General features: G+C 49.2%; 1 protein-coding gene across 1 annotated transcript in view; it reads right to left on the bottom strand.

Annotated features, from left to right (window-relative positions):
* The window catches only part of LOC105478745 (transmembrane protein 181), a 109,748-nt gene extending 101,509 nt beyond the window's left edge, over positions 1 to 8,239 (bottom strand). The window contains exon 1 of the mRNA XM_011736362.2: positions 7,960 to 8,239. Within this exon, the coding sequence (XP_011734664.2) occupies positions 7,960 to 8,090 (131 nt within the window). The 5' untranslated portion in view covers positions 8,091 to 8,239. The remainder of the gene's footprint in view (positions 1 to 7,959) is intronic.
* Positions 8,240 to 15,008: the final 6,769 nt, after the last annotated feature.

Raw genomic sequence — 15,008 nt, 5'->3', positions numbered from 1 at the left:
GTTGATCAAACACTCAGCTGCTATGTTTAGAAAATACCGGCAGAGAGAAGCCAAAATCCACAGCCCTGTATCAACACATGAGCTGTTCTTTTCAAGGAAACCCGTTAATGGTGTGGCTTCTGTCCCCAGAAAGATGCTGAAGTCCTAACACGCTGTGCCTGTGAACGTGGCCTGATTTGCTAAGGCCTTGGCAGACCAGCAAGCTAAAATAAGGTCATCAGGGCGGGCCCTAAATCCAGTGTGACTGATGTCCTTATAAAAAGGGGAGATTCTGACACAAACACACATAGAAGGAAGACGATGTAAAGACACAGGGAGATGACAGACATCTATAAGCCAAGCCTGAAGCTACCAGAAGGCAGAGAAAAGGCCTGGGACAGAACGTCCTTCAGGAGGAGCCAATCCTGCCAACACCTGGATTTCAGACTCCGGGCCTCAGAACTGGGGGACGACACATCCCTGTTGCTTGAGCCCGCAGGCTGTGGTGTTTTCTTACCGCAGCCCTAGAAGGCGGCCCCAGAGCCCCAGCTTCCATATCTGGGGAACGAGGCCCACTTCAAGCTTCAGGTGTCCCACCAGCCTTGAGGCCTTTTCTTCCCTGGCAAAGGATGGTCTTTCAGTTGCCAGAGCTGAGTCATCGCTGCAGCCAGATGATGACCAGGAAGAACAGATGGGATGCTTATACCTGCTCTGCTATCCAGGAAATTAGTATCCTTATTTTTTCCCTCTCAATTCAGAGTGAGATGTGGCTTAAATAAACATATTCTGAGGCCAGGCACGGTGGCTCACGCCTGTAATCCCAGCACTTTGGCAGGCTGAGGGAAGTGGACCACGAGGTCAGGAGATCGAGACTATCCCGGCTAACACGGTGAAATCTCATCTCTACTAAAAATACCAAAAATTAGCCGGGTGTGGTACAATGCACCTGTAGTCCCAGCTACTCAGGAGGCTGAAGCAAGAGAATCATTTGAACACGGGAGGTGGAGGCTGCAGTGAGCTGAGATCACGCCACTGCACTCCAGCCTGAGTGACAGAGGGAGACTCCGTCTCAAAAAAAAAAAAAAAAAAAAACAGGCCGGGCGCAGTGGCTCAAGCCTGTAATCCCAGCACTTTGGGAGGCCGAGACGGGCGGATCACGAGGTCAGGAGATCGAGACCATCCTGGCTAACACGGTGAAACCCCGTCTCTACTAAAAAATACAAAAACTAGCCGGGCGAGGTGGCGGGCGCCTGTAGTCCCAGCTACTCCGGAGGCTGAGGCAGGAGAATGGCGTGAACCCGGGAGGCGGAGCTTGCAGTGAGCCGAGATCCAGCCACTGCACTCCAGCCTGGGCGACAGAGCGAGACTCCGTCTCAAAAAACAAAACAAAACAAAACAAAACAAACAAAAAAAGCAAAACAAAAAAAAAACACTCTGGAGGCTGAGGCAGGCGGATCCCGAGGTCAGCAGTTCGAGACCAGCCTGGCCAACATGGTGAAACCCCTTCTCTACTAAAAACACAAAAATGATCTAGGCATGGTGGTCCATGCATGTAGTCCCAGCTACTCAGGATACTGAGGCACAAGAATTGCTTGAACCCAGGAGGCGTAGGTTGTAGCGAGCTGAGATCACGTCACTGCACTCTAGCGTGAGCAACAGAGCAACACTCTGTCTCAAAAACAAACAAACAACAACAACAAAAACCCCATACTCTGCTGTGTGGACAATAGCCGCGCTCACCCCAAGGTTCACAAAGAAGTAATTAAGCCTGGGTAACCACCACAAAGAGACCTGATGAATGCATACGATACAGACTTGGGTTGAATTCCGGTTCTAAAATGCAACCTCGGACAAATTATTTGGTCTGGCTAGACTTCATTTTCCTCTGAGGGTTGCTGGGAAGATTATATAAGACGATGCATGTAAACACTTGGTCCAGAACTCAGTACATAGTAAGGACTCAATAAGAGAGTAACAGTATCTGACAAAATACAATTCAAGAGATGTCCATTATAGACATAAATATGGCCAATACTGTATGTGAAATTCAGAATGTTAGCCTCTGGCTGTGTGATTAAAAGAATATCTAGACTGGGTGCAGTGGCTCATGATTGTAATCCCTGCAATTTGAGAAGTCAAGGCGGGTGGATTACTTGAGGTCAGGAGTTCAAGACCAGCCTGGACATCACGGTGAAACCCTGCCTCTACTAAAAAAAAAACAAAAATTAGCCAGGCATAGTGGCGCATGCATGTAATCTCAAGCTACTTGGGAGGCTGAGCCAGGAGAATTGCTTGAACCCGGGAGGCGTAGGTTACAGTGAGCTGAGATCAGGCCACTGCACTCCGGCCTAGGTGACAGAGCAAGACGCCATTTCAAAAAAAAAAGATAAAATCCCAGTCTCATCAGGGACACTCACTGTCTCCTCCCACCAAAAAAAGGAAATGAAAGACAGAGAGAGTTGTCAGTCAATAGTTACATTGAGGTGTATCCAGTAACTTGAAAACAAGGAGAAAAAATGAGGTCCTCTGATATGCTTACATCAAAATCAGTACAGATGTGTCAGGAAATGACATTGGCCTTAAACAGAAAACACGGCTCCCAGACCTTTCAACCTGAATGTAACCCGATCAAAGGTGTCAAAGCAGAAAGGAACGTGGGCCAGCCTGGAGGCGTGGAAACAGAGCAGGAGCCAAGGTGAGCTGACAGTGGTCACTGAGCTTTGTGTGGGGAGAGGGAGACGTGGCACCGGGCTCCCAGTACTGCCGCCCATTGGAAAATCCATCGGAGGAGGAAATGGGTGCCTCAGCGTGTCTCCTGCTGCTCTAAGATAATTCTTTTGGCTTTTTTGTTTTTTTGTGAGATGGGAGTCTCGCTCTTGTCGCCCAGGCTGGAGTGCAGTGGTGCAATCTCGGCTCACTGCAACCTCCACCTCCCTGGTTCAAGTGATTCTCCTGCCTCAGCCTCCTGAGTAACTGGGATTACAGGCGCCTGCCATCAAACCTGGCTAATTTTTGTATTTTTAGTAGAGACGAGGTTTCACCATGTTGGCCAGACTGGTCTCAAACTCCTGATCTCAAGTGATCCGCCCCCCCGTCAGCCTTCCAAAGTGCTGGGATTACAGGCGTGAGCCACCGCGCCCAGCCTGCTCTAAGAGATTTCACTCACCCCTCATGGCTCTCCATCCTGGCAGAGATCCACCCCAAGGCAATTACATCCGAATCCTCAAGGGTGGGGCCTGGGCATCTGTGTTTTTAAAAGCTCCCTCACATCCTTGAGCTCAGGAGTTCAAAACCAGCCTGGGCAACATAGTGAGACCTCATCTCTACGAAAAAATTCAAATGAACAAAAAAATTAGTTGGGTGTGGTGGCACATGCCTGTAGTACCAGCTACTTGGGAGGCTGCAGGGGAGGAGTTGAGGAGGTCAAGGCTGCAGTGAGCCATGATCACACCACTGCACTCCAGCCTTGGTGAGAGGGATGAGACTCTCTCCCCCCATCCACCGCAAAAAAAAAAAAAAAAAAAAAAAAAGAAATAGCTCCTTGAGATGATTCTGCAGCCAGCACTGAGAATCCTGATCTTATCAATTCCCCTGGGGTTCAAGCGATTCTCATGCCTCAGCCTCCCAAGCAACTGGGATGACAGGCATGCACCACCACACCCGGCTAAGTTTTGTATTTTTAGTAGAGATGAGCTTTCACTACGTTGCTCAGGCTGGTCTCGAACTCCTGGGCTCAAGTGATCTGCCCGCCTTGGCCTCCCAAAGTGCTGGGATTACAGGCACGAGCCACTGTGCCAGGCTGCCTTTGTCCATTCTACTGTTTTTTAGCATCTGGCTACTTTCCAGTTTAGGAGTATTACAACTTGTGCTGTTATGAACACTTTTTAGTACATGTCTTCTCACGGCCCATGAATACATTTCTGCCGGGCATATAACCGACAGAAAATGCTGGGCCTAAGGAAATGTGTGTTCAACTTTAGTAGCTGCTTGCCAAGTGGTTTTCCATAATGATTACAGCAATTTACCCTCCCATCTGCAGTGCGTGAACATTCCATGTCCTTGTTACCACTTTGGTGGGGTGTAGAGGACAGTCAAGGAGTTTTCCGTAGACTTCAAGTTATTTTCTTTTACAGACAGCCATAGAAAGCCAGCCAGTTTCCCCCATGAATGTGAATGAGAAGCAACAGCCCAAGTGATTATTAGCAGCCAATTGCTATCAAGTTAAAACGAAAGAACTTGATTACATCATTAGGCTGCTGGATCAGCAACCCAATCCATTTCCTTATTGTTTAGACTGGTTCACTGTGGTTTTTCTGTTCTGTGTATCTGAAAACATCTTTAGTGCTCTCTTCATAAAGTGTTTGAGTCTTATGAAAATCCTTGTGAAGAGAGTTTCTTTATCCTGATGTGGAAATGGATTGTCCAATGAAATGCAATTAATTCCCCCCAAGGTAGGGGAGTTAGCAAAGGGTAGAACTGGGCTAGAACCAGGATTTCAGATCCCTGGCCTGCTGTTTTTTTTTTTTTTTTTTTTTTGAGACGGAGTCTCACGCTGTTGCCCAGGCTGGAGTGCAGTGGCGCAATCTCGGCTCACTGCAAGCTCCGCCTCCTGGGTTCCCGCCATTCTCCTGCCTCAGCCTCCTGAGTAGCTGGGACTACAGGCGCCCGCCACCGCGCCCGGCTAATTTTTTGTATTTTTAGTAGAGACGGGGTTTCACTGTGGTCTCGATCTCCTGACCTTGTGATCCGCCCGCTTTGGCCTCCCAAAGTGCTGGGATTACAGGCTTGAGCCACCGCGCCCGGCCATGGCCTGCTGTTTTACCACCTTCCCTCTCCTGACAGGCAGTACAACTGTCATCTCTCGTTTTGTGAAAATGGCCATGAGTCCTTTGATCACATAGCTGCAGCTCTTCACTGATGCCAAATTATGTAGCAAATATGCAAACAGCCATGCTGGTGAACAGAGGGGCCAATCATGTTTTGTAAACGGAGCTTTAGCAGCTGTGTTCTTTGCTTCGCCCTGTTATGAGAAAACTGCCAACCACGTGAGGTGAGTCCCTGGTCCTCCAGGGAAAAGAGCTGGTGTGTTTTACCCATAAATCACCAATAAGGAAATGAAGACAGTGAGAAGAGAAGGAACCAAAATCGTAGTAGCAATTTCACCTTCCAGCTAGGCAGATGCAGGAGCTGTAACTAGCAGCTTCCCAACTTAGAAACCCAACAGTATTTCACCTAGTTTTGTACAGCAACGATCCATTGATATAAAAAATTCAATAGAGCTACTGAAGATAGTTCAGTGATCTAAAACATCTTCTCACTAAAAACAGACTTTGTGATTCAGCCTAACTGCCCTGTCTATACAGAATACTGTAAAGTACTCTGCAGTCAACTTGGGCTCACGGTGGGGGGGCAGAATCCATCACTGATCACTTCCAACTGCTGTCAATCTGTCTTCAAGCTCCAACTCAACTAAGGAAGTGGCTCCTGGAGCAAAGACTCAAATGCTTGCTGTAGTACAGGCAGCCAAATTGCTGATGTCACTTGTCCAGTGTAAAATCCTCTAGTGGCTTCACACTGCAATCCCAGTGAAATCCACATTCCTTAGTCTGACCTTCAAGCCTCTTCAGGGTCTGGCCCTGCCTCTCTCTCTGACTACAGTGCTCCAGGCTCACTGGTCTTCCGTCTGTGCCTTGAACATTTCATGTTTTTATGGCCTCAGGGACTTTGCAATCCTCCTTCCTCTTCTGGGACTTTCCTCCCTGCCTCCTTGTCTGGTTAGCTCCTTGTTTTTCAGTTCTCAGACAAATGTCACCTTCAAGATGAGCCTCACCTGACTACCTTGTGTGGCAGCACCCTGTCACTCTCTCATGTCACTTGGTTTATTATCTGTAAGCCCTAGGACAGCAGACACCCTGTCTTGCTCACTGCTGTATTCACAACGCCTAGACCAACAGCAGGAACATAAAAGATGCTCAGTAACTACCAGATGAATAAATTGGTCAATGAATAAAGATGGAGATTAACCACTGGGGTGTGTTCTCTTCTCTGCTATTCGCATAGCAATCATTCCACTTTCACTTAGCTCTGTTGCCAAAGAAATATTCCCAGGAAAAGAAAATACAGAAAAAAAAAAAAAAAAAAAAAAAGGCCAGGCATGGTGGCTCATGGCTGTAATCTCAATACTTTGGGAGGCCAAGATGGGAGCATCACTTGAGCCCAGGAGTTTGAGACCAGCCTGGGCAATAGAGGGAGATTCCATCTCTACAAAAAATACAAAAATTAGGGGATGGGGCACGGGCCTGCAGTCCTAGCTACTCAGGAGGCTGAGGTAGAAGGACTGCTTGAGTCAGGGAGGTGGAGGATGTAGTGAGCCAAGATTGCACCAATGCACTCCAGCCTGGGCTACAGGGCAAGACCCTGTCTCAATAAATAAATAGAAAAAAAAAAAAAAGAGTAGGGGGTGGGGGGCGGGGGAGTACTAGAAAAGGAGATTGGAAATAATCTTATTTAACAAGTATGAGGCCGGGCGCGGTGGCTTACGCCTGTAATCCCAGCACTTTGGGAGGCCGAGACGGGCGGATCACGAGGTCAGGAGATCGAGACCATCCTGGCTAACACGGTGAAACCCCGTCTCTACTAAAAATACAAAAACTAGCCGGGCGAGGTGGCGGGTGCCTGTAGTCCCAGCTACTCGGGAGGCTGAGGCAAGAGAATGGCGTGAACCCGGGAAGCGGAGCTTGCAGTGAGCTGAGATCGCACCACCGCACTCCAGCCTGCGCGACAGAGTGAGACTCCATCTCAAAAAAAAAAAAAACCAAGTATGATATGAAACTGTGGGTTCTTTTCCCATACCCTCAGGTCTCCCAGGAGGCTGCATTAGACAGGTTTCCAGGCTCGCCCAAAAGCTACATCACACGATTTTTTACATTTTTTAAAAATAGGCATTTTCACTCAGTAACCATGACCCCGGTCCCTCTGCGTTGCTGATTAGCCGTAGGAAGGCATTAGGTTTTTGAATGGATGTGAGGATAAGTGTGACACACCTTTTTCTGAGCATGTACCCATGATTATTAGCACAGGATGGGTCTTACAAAAATGACGACCACCCGTTCCCCATAGCAGTGCGATACCCTCGCCATCCTTAGCACAGAGTGAGTAAATCATGATTAAACCTCAGCTTTCCGAGACCTTCTGGTTCAGGCTTCCCATTTAACAGACGAGGAAGGTTGAAGTGTGGGGTGAGGGAGCCTTCTACCGACTCGCGACAGGGTCCTGTCCCGACACCCCGAGCCGAACTGCAGGGCGCGGAGAGTAAGGGGGGGTGCCGGCGCCAGGGTCTGCAGCCCCCACCGCTCTCCCCTAGGCCGCAGGAGAGGGAGACAGAGATGAACGCAAACAAGTTCCACACAGCGGCTCCCAGGCGCGGTGTCCCCGCAGGGCGCCCCGCCACACCCGTCCGCCCCCAGCCCTCGGCGGCGCCCCAGCCTCGGAGGCGTCCTGCAAAGCCCAGGGGCTGGGGCGCTCGGAGCCGCGGCCAAGACCCTCCTCCTGACGCCGGAGCGCGCGCGGTCGCCTCCCTAGACTCCGCTGCGTGAGGCCCGAGCGGGGGTGGCGGGGCGGGCGCACGGGGAGAACGACGCGGGGCGCGGGGAGGAGCCAGAACCCGCAGCTCCTTTACAGGGTTGGCGGGAGCCTAGGCTCGGGTTTGAGCTGAACGGAAATCGGCCCTTCGCCCGGGGACGCGGGGCTGCCCTGGATCCAGGAAAATGCGCCCCGCTGCCAGCACCCCTGCTCCCCGTCCCCTTCCGAGTCCCTCCCAGATGCCCGGCCCGACCCGGTCCCCATCCTTACGCTCCGCGCCAGGCGGGCGGAGGCGGCCGAGGGCGGGACCAGGCCAAGCCTCCGGCACCGCCGGGGTCCGGGAGGGGACTGCGGCCCGGAAACCTCCGGCCGCCCCGCCGCTGCCGGCGCCGCGCCCACCTGTAGTAGCGGTCATCCTTGAAGGGCGTGAGGTCCTCCTTGAGCTCGCGGTACGCCTCCCGCAGCCGTCGGCACAGGTGCTTGAGCTCGCTGCAGAGCGGGGGCTCAAAGGCAGGGTACTCGGCGTCCATGTTGCGCAGCCTCCCGGGCCCGGCCCCGCCGCTCCTCCCTTTGTGTCGCCGCCTGCGCCCCCTCTCTCCTCCAAGCACCGGGGATCGGGCTGCCGGCGCGCTGGGCGGGACCGAGGAGGAGGAGCAGGTGCTGGGGAGGTGGGGAGGGGGCGCGCAGGAAGCGGACCCGGTGCGCTTAGGGCGCCGCCGCGAGCACGCGAGGAGCCGGTCCGGCCCCCTCCCCGCGGACGGGGCCTGAGTGGGAGAGGGGGCCGCGCCCATCCGCCTCCGCGCCCATCCGCCGCCGCCCCGGGAGAGGCAGAAGGCGGCGGAGGAAGTGCAACACAAGGTCGTCTGCCGCTCAGGACAAAAATCTCAGTGCCGCCCTCGCCAGTGGCAGCGCTGGGAAGGGAACACACTGGAGGTGGGAGCACGAAGGAAAATGGGGCTTGGGGGCCGGACTGAGAGCCCTTTCCTGCTGGGGAGGTCAAAGGCTGAAGCCGGCTACCGCGTTCAGCACCGCGGACAGCTCCCGGGGGCGCCTTCTGGCTTCTCGGGCTCCACTTGGGGTTGTAGTCATAATAAATATTTTTTAATGAAGCGTGTCCAAGTGAGGTGCCTCTTCCCACATGTACTAAAACCATCAAAAAAAAAAAAAAAAAAAAAAAAAAAAAAAAAAGACTAGGCAGAGGAGTTTCTCACCCTCTACAAGCTCAACACCAGTGTGCAAACTACAGAGTTAACCAATTAACACGTCTTCTACGGAATGGCTTCTCCAAAGCGTGGTGTGATCTCCTCTTGTGAATTTTTCCAATAATACGTGGAGAAACAGCCTTTCCAGACGATGTTAGTGCATTTCCATCTGAACCCAGGGCAGGTTTCCACGCAAGATTCATCCTGCCTGCACTGGGGGAAACCTCTTGCTTTTAGGGACAAAACCTACACAATTGAACCTAAATAATTGTGGAATATCGATCCCAGGAATCTGTATTTGTCCAAACTCCACAGGCAAGTCTAATGACCACTCAGGTGCCAGCAGTCTCAGCATTCCCATGTGTCCTTCTGTCTGTGCCTACTCTGTCACTCCACCCGCTCTTCCTTGCTCTGTATTTTTCTTTCTTTTCTCTCTTTACATTTTGGAACAGCTTTTGTATGCTAGCCAGGCTCCCCTATCAGGGCTTGCACATCTTGCCATAACTGCTGATCATCTTGCACTGCACACGGTTAGGTTTTAGCCTTAATTCATTAACATGAGCATTTGTGTTTAATCATCTCAGGATTAAAAAAAAAAAGAGCTGGCCGGGCGCGGTGGCTCACGCCTGTAATCCCAGCACTTTGGGAGGCTGAGGCGGGCGGATCACAAGGTCAGGAGATCGAGACCATGGTGAAACCCCGTCTCTACTAAAAATACAAAAAATTAGCCGGGCGCGGTGGCGGGCGCCTGTAGTTCCAGCTACTCGGGAGGCTGAGGCAGGAGAATGGCGTGAACCCGGGAGGCGGAGCTTGCAGTGAGCCAGGATAGCGCCACTGCACTCCAGCTTGGGCGACAGAGCGAGACTCCGTCTCAAAAAAAAAAAAAAAGAGCTCAGGTTTGGTAATACTCAAAATGTAGTGCATCAAAAGGCGCACTAAGAAGAACTTCAGAGAACACACATGCAGATTTGTTTTCTGAAATGAGAGACTGAGTTCAGCATGTGCCATATTTTAAACATTGTATCATTGGCTACAGAGAGCTTATTTTTAGGAGGAATATAGGCCAATCTCCAAGATACATCAAAACACTTAAAAAATCCTCTAGGGAGCTTTCCTTAGCTTCTCAAGCCTAGTTTTTTTCCTCCCTCTTTGAAGTACAGTAGCCCCTCGAGGATAATACACATCTGGCTCCAGCACTGTGAGGTACTAATCTATTTTGTCAGCTCTTTTACTACAAATCGCTAGAAATTTGAGATAAAACACACACAGTGACTGTACATGTTATGCACAGCTGAACCACATACTATAATTTTTTTGTACATTTTATTTCCCATAGAATTAATGGTTGTCATTTTTATTGCTTGATTTTTAAATATACTTATTAGTATAACCCCAGGTCCCACACCAGTTGTCTAATTTCTCTCTTAAGATGCTCTGGTGCATGAGACATCCTGTCGGTTTTGCCTTTGTGAATGACAGCTGTCCTGGGCCTTCTGACCAGCTGTAGACAAGTTATCTTCATACCCAGTGCATGGGTGCCTGGAGGAATCTCCCCACCATCATCCTGGGCATTCTCTCCCCTCTGTTCTGTTTGAATCCCACATTTTCTATTTACTGGTAGAAAATATCTTCTACAAGATTTTGAGAAAAGATGCATGGGATGCAAATTTTTTGAGGTTGTGGATGTAGGAAAATGACATTCTTTTACACTTTCTTGATAGCTTGGCTAGGAATAAAAAATTTGGTTGGAAATAGATTTTGTTTTTTGTTTTTGTTTTTGTTTTTGTTTTTTGTTTTTTGGTTTTTTTTGAGACGGAGTCTCACGCTGTTGCCCAGGCTGGAGTGCAGTGGCGCGATCTCGGCTCACTGCAAGCTCCGCCTCCCGGGTTCCCGCCATTCTCCTGCCTCAGCCTCCTGAGTAGCTGGGACTACAGGCGCCCGCCACCGCGCCCGGCTAATTTTTTGTATTTTTAGTAGAGACGGGGTTTCACTGTGGTCTCCATCTCCTGACCTTGTGATCCGCCCGCCTCGGCCTCCCAAAGTGCTGGGATTACGGCTTGAGCTACCGCGCCCGGCCTGTTTTTGTTTTTGAGATGGAGTCTTGCTCTGTTGCCCAGGCTGGAGTGCAATGGTGCAATCTCGGCTCACTGCAGCCTCAAACTCGCAGGCAAGCGATCCTCCCACCTCAGCCTCCTAAGCAGCTAGGACTACAGGTGCACGATACCATGCCAAGCTAATTTTCATATTTTTTGTAGAGATGGGGTTTCACCATGATGCCCAGGCTGGTCTTGAACTCCTGGGCTCAAGTGATCTGTTCACCTTGGCCTCCCAAAGTGCTGGGCTGACAGGTGTGAGCTGCTGTACCAGGCCTATGCCAGGCATTTCTTTCTTTCTCTCTCTTTTTTTTTTTTTTTTAGACGGAGTCTTGCTCTGTCGCCCAGGCTGGAGTGCAGTGGCAGGATCTCCATTCACTGCAACCTCTGCCTCCTGAGTTCAAATAATTCTCCTGCCTCATTCTCCTGAGTAGCTGGGATTATAGGCGTGCGCCACCACTGTCAGCTAATTTTTTTTTTTTTTTTTTTTTTTTTTTTGAGACGGAGTCTTGCTCTGTCACCCAGGCTGGAGTGCAGTGGCCGGATCTCAGCTCACTGCAGCCTCCGCCTCCCGGGTTCACGCCATTCTCCTGCCTCAGCCTCCCGAGTAGCTGGGACTACAGGCGCCCGCCACCTCGCCCGGCTAGTTTTTTGTATTTTTTAGTAGAGACGGGGTTTCACCGTGTTAGCCAGGATGGTCTCGATCTCCTGACCTTGTGATCCGCCCGCCTCGGCCTCCCAAAGTGCTGGGATTACAGGCTTGAGCCACCGCGCCCGGCCAAATTTTTATATTTTTAGTAGAAATGGGGTTTCATCATGTTGGCCAGGCTGTCAGGGTCTCACTCTGTCACCCATGCTGGAGTGCAGTGGTGTGATCACTTAAGTGAGGTGGCCTCTGTATTTCCTTTGTGATTGGTCCTTGTCTTGTTTGGGTGTCTAGACATGTTATATTGAATGTTATACCACTTTGCTTTTATAGTGAAGGAGAAGTGTTTCCTCTTTTTTAATTTTCTGAAAGTGTATAAGGGTAGAGAAACAAGTTCCTTGAAAGTTGATGGTACTAATCAGTAAAACTATTTGGCTTGAAATTTTCTTTGCAGGAAGATTTTCTACTGATAACTATATTTCCAAGTTTTCAAATTTACAGCATACAATTGTTTATAGTCTTATTTTCTGTTTCTTAAAAAGATCTCTCTCTGAAGTTAGATTCCGTTTCTATTCCTGATATCACACTTTTGTGCTTTCTTTTTTTCTTCCTATATCATGCCAGATATTTGTCAAATTAATCTTTTCCAAGAACTAACTTTGACATCATGGACCCTCTTGAATGTATTTTCGGTTTTTATGCTCATTAAATTTGATCTGGCCGGGTGTGGTGGCTCATGCCCGTAATCCCAGCACTTTGGGAGGCTAAGGTGGGTGGATTGCTTGAGCTCAGGAGTTCAAGACCAGCCTGGGCAACATACAAGACCCTGTCTCTACAGAAAAATACAAAAATTAGCCAGGCATGGTGGTGCATACCTATAGTAGCAGCTATTTGGGAGGCTAAGGTGAGAGGATCCCTTGAACCCAGGAGGTTGGTCAAGGCTGCAGTAAGCTGTGATCACACCACTGCACTCCAGCATGGTGACAGAGTGAGACCCTGTCTCAAAAACAAAACAAAACAAAAAACACAGTTTTTTAATCTTAAAAATCAGCCTAGTTGCTGAATGGGGAGTGGCCTGGGGGAGGAGGGAGCAGGAAGCCCGCAGGAGGCTGCTGAAGAGGCAGAAGTGAGGGTGGTGCTGGCCCAGGTCAGGCAGCAGAGGGAGGGAGGGAGCTCTTGCAGAAGTGGCCGGGACTTGGTAGTGGCTACTGTGGAACAAGAAGGAGAGTGAAGGGTCCGGGATAGCTCCCCGTCATCTGGAACCGCTGTGCACCCTTCCACAGGGTCCCAAGACCACTACACACTGGGTAGAGCGGATGAGTTGGTCTGGCAGAGAGGGACTCAGCAGTCTTGGAGATAGAGAACCAGCTGGGACCATACCCTCTGCGGGGCAGGGCTGTTTCTGCTCTGCGTGGGGCTACCTGTCTCCTCCAGGCATCACAGTGATTGGCATGTGTTAGACACTCCATAAATATTTGCTGATTAATGAAAGAACAACCAAAAAAATCTGTGTCCTGAACTCACTAGTTGAGCGCCTTAGCCTGCCTGGACTCAGCAATGCCTGTGTAGCCCTCCAATCGGAGTCTGGGCTTACGCTGCCCCCAACACGCACCACACACAGCCGCGATGTGCTGCAGGCAGCTCACCCTGCCTCGTGACAGCTGATGGTGACATTTCCAGGAATCTTGAGAGTCAATTTTTAAATACAGTCATTATATAAAATTAAATTGCTACTTATGGCACATCTCTCTCCAACTCCTCATTCAGTGACTCTGGTGGGAATATTTATATCATGGAAACCAGCAAAAGCCACAAATCAGAGTTGATTTCATTTCATTGTTTTAGTCTAGGCTCTAGACTTAAGAATGTGATGAAGGCAGTGTTCATAATGCAATTTAAATTTAAAATGCGTCATATCTGCAGCCATCACATTGTAAATAGCACAAAAGAATCGAGGAGATGTGATCTTCAAAAACTATTATCCCATTTAGCAAAGAAATGGCTTGTGTCATTAATGTATGAGTAAAGTTCTAACATATGTTTGTGATGTTTCATTGAAGATACATTTTCGTTGTTTCACTTTTGTCTTGCTCAAAAATGTAAATGAAAATAACCAACATTCATGTTGAAGCTACATTTGTTTACCAATTACAATCATAGGTTGGCTGCAAGACAAATATTTGGCAAAAATCAACAAAAGCATTAGCTATTAAGTCTGGCTATATGGAGTTATAAGAAAGAATATTGTGTATTTTGTTATTGTAATTGTGTACTACACATCCTATATAGCAATACAATTTATAATGCTCATGTAAGGTATATTTATTCATTCCAAGTTTGTCTGTATGTTTCTGGAGAGCTGGTTGTTAGCTATTTACCAGCACACCACTCTACTTGTTTGTCAATTTATAACCTTCAGCTCAAAGCATTGTTCTCCTGAAGAGGGCACCAGAAGGGGATGGAGCCCAAATAACAGAGAGCACTGCACGGGGAATGGGGGAGAGGCTGTTTACCCAGTAGCAAGGACCTGGCAGGCTGGGTAATTTCAATGTGAATACGAAGAAGGCTGAGTGCTGATCAAGGTGCCATTTACATTTTATACTCACTACCTTCTATTGCAAGGCTCACGACTGGTTTTGTTTATTTCCATAAACATACAGCAAAATAATCCTCCAGATCATCTTCGGGAACCTGGACAAAGTCTGAACAAAATGAACCCATCTTCGTTCGGAGCATCATCTCCCTCATGGGCAGCTGACTGCAAAGGAGAAAGGAAGTTAAAAGCAAAGGTCCGGGCAGGCGCAGCTGCGCAGATTTCCCTGGAAGGGAGGCTTCTGCCTGAGGTGCTGGCTTCTGCTCCCTGGGGAGCTGGCGCTTGTTCTCTGTGGTTCAGCAGGCTTCAAGGAGGGATTCTGAAAGAGGGGCTGCGGCCTCATGGCTCTGAGATTTGCTCCTGACTCTTTTTCAACACACACTGCCTGGATTAGAGGAAAGTCACTTACGATTTTGTATCTGAGATTTCCCCATCTCTTAACTGGGACCAAACCTTTGTAGGGGAGGAAACATTTCTTTTCCTCACCCGTCACTAGGGTCATGGCCAGGGCCCCCATTAACAAGAGAAAACCATACAAATTTTATTTAATACAGCCATGCACCTCATAAAGATGCTTCAGTCCACAACAGACCGAATATATGATGGTGATCCCATATGATTATAATACTGTGTTTTAGTTGTCTCTTTTCTATGTTTAGATACAAAAATACTTGCCGTTGTGTTTCAATTGCCTGCAGTGTTCAACACAGTGAATGCTGTGCGGGTTTGCAGTCCGGAAAAAATCAGTGGCCCCACAGAGCCCAGGTGTGCCACCGGTCGTGCCTCTAGGTCTGTGTAAGTGCACTCTGTGAGGTTCCCACAGTGACAAAATGGCCTAGCGACACATTTCTCAGGACACTTCGCATCATTAAGTGATGCAAGTTTTACATGACACAGGAACCTTCAGAAATGAG

Source organism: Macaca nemestrina, chromosome 5 (genome assembly GCF_043159975.1).
Source record: "Macaca nemestrina isolate mMacNem1 chromosome 5, mMacNem.hap1, whole genome shotgun sequence".
NCBI classification, from domain to species: Eukaryota; Metazoa; Chordata; class Mammalia; order Primates; family Cercopithecidae; genus Macaca; species Macaca nemestrina.
This window is presented reverse-complemented; position numbering and strand designations above follow the sequence as displayed.